Raw genomic sequence first — 1442 nt, 5'->3', positions numbered from 1 at the left:
ATCTCCTCAGGTACTATGCCTGCCTCTGTGGACACGAGGAGCTGGTGCTCTACCTGCTGGCCCACGGTGAGTGCAGGGTGGGCACGTTCCTGCACCCCTCGGGGTGCTCTCAGAACCGGTCTCCGGGGCCCAGCTCAGCATCTGCCCAGAGCCCGGGAGGCCAGTCTGACCGGTGTGAAGTCCCGCAGGGCCTCCCAGCCGCGTCTCCCGCGAGCTGGAGAACCTGGCCGTGCCCGAGCTGCCCCGTGAAGTGTGCCCCTCCGCCCCCGCAGGTACCACTGCTTTTCTTCGGGGCCTGGTCACGTGCCGTTCCCTCTGCTCTGCTGGCTCTTTCCCAGGGGTTCGCTTGGTTCAGATCCCTGCTCCTCGTCTGCCCCGGTGCCTCCATGGCCACCCCTGTGGCAGCTGCACCACAGCCAGCCTTCACCTTCTTCGTTTTCTTCAGAGCCCCTGACCTCACTTGCTAGCCTGTGTGTGTGCTTCTGCCCCTGGAAGCCCCGTTTTCTGCGGGCAGGGGACTTTCTGTCTGAGGTGTGTCCCCGGGGCCCAGCATAGGCCAGGCCGGCCTCCAGGGTGTCTGTGCTCGGTGGCGTGCGCCCGGGGCCTGGCGGGGAGGGTGCTGGGGGCAGGGCAGTCCCGGGGCCGTGTGTGTGTCTGTGTGTGGTGGAGTGAGCAGCTCCCCGTCCCCAGCCATGGCAGGCAGCCCCAGGCCCCGCTGACGGGCAGCTCTGCCGCCCTCAGGAGCCCGCTGCGAGGCCAACACCTTCGATGGTGAGCGCTGCCTCTACGGCGCGCAGAGCGACGCCATCCGCCGGGCGCTGCGTGACTACAGACAGGTGACGGCCTCCTTCTGGCGGCGGGACCTCTACTACAATTTTCTGCTGCGGTGAGCCGGCCTGCCGGGGCCTGCCGGGGCGGGCTCTCCGCTGAGCGGGACTCTGAGCACACCACTGGCCCCGCCCACAGGCTCCTGGAGCAGGGTCTCCACAGCGACGGGGTCTTCGTGGTGCACGGCAGGGCCTTCCGGGCGCACCGCGGCGTGCTGGGCGCGCGCAGCACCTATTTCGCCCACATGCTCGACACCAAGTGGAAGGGCAGGAGCGCCGTGGTCCTCAGGCACCCCCTGGTGCGTCAGCGGGCGCGAGGGGAGGCGCGCCTGGCGTGGCCGTCCCTGACCCTGTCTCTGCCCACAGATCAACCCCGTGGCTTTCGGGGCGCTGTTGCAGTACCTGTACACAGGTGAGCCGCGCTTGGTGGGCAGGGGCTAGGGCACCAGACGTGGCCTTGGGGCCACCGTTTCCCTCTGGGTTCGTCCGCTGCGGTGGGATGGCCCAGTTGCCGCCTCGGTCAGCTCGTCCACCCACGGTCTGAGGCCCTCTCGCTGTCCTGGGGCCTGAGAGGTCGGACGGCAGCGCTGTAGCCAGTGGTTGGGCAGATGGACC

The 1442-nt window shown here is 68.9% G+C and overlaps 1 protein-coding gene across 3 annotated transcripts in view; it reads left to right on the top strand.

Moving 5' to 3' along the window:
- Positions 1-6: 6 nt before the first annotated feature.
- Positions 7-1442, top strand: part of ABTB1 (ankyrin repeat and BTB (POZ) domain containing 1) — a 3546-nt gene continuing 2110 nt past the window's right edge. The window contains exons 1-5 of one of the 3 annotated variants that reach the window (XM_010863409.1): positions 16-66; positions 189-272; positions 742-836; positions 967-1126; positions 1194-1239. In XM_010863409.1, coding sequence (XP_010861711.1) covers positions 16-66; positions 189-272; positions 742-836; positions 967-1126; positions 1194-1239 — 436 coding nt within the window. Of the gene's footprint in view, positions 67-188; positions 532-741; positions 837-966; positions 1127-1193; positions 1240-1442 lie in introns of all 3 variants that reach the window. The other 2 variants (XM_010863426.1, XM_010863417.1) reach the window with 2 other exon arrangements.

Source organism: Bison bison, unplaced genomic scaffold (assembly GCF_000754665.1).
Source record: "Bison bison bison isolate TAMUID 2011002044 unplaced genomic scaffold, Bison_UMD1.0 scf7180017858425, whole genome shotgun sequence".
NCBI lineage: Eukaryota > Metazoa > Chordata > Mammalia > Artiodactyla > Bovidae > Bison > Bison bison.
This window is presented reverse-complemented; position numbering and strand designations above follow the sequence as displayed.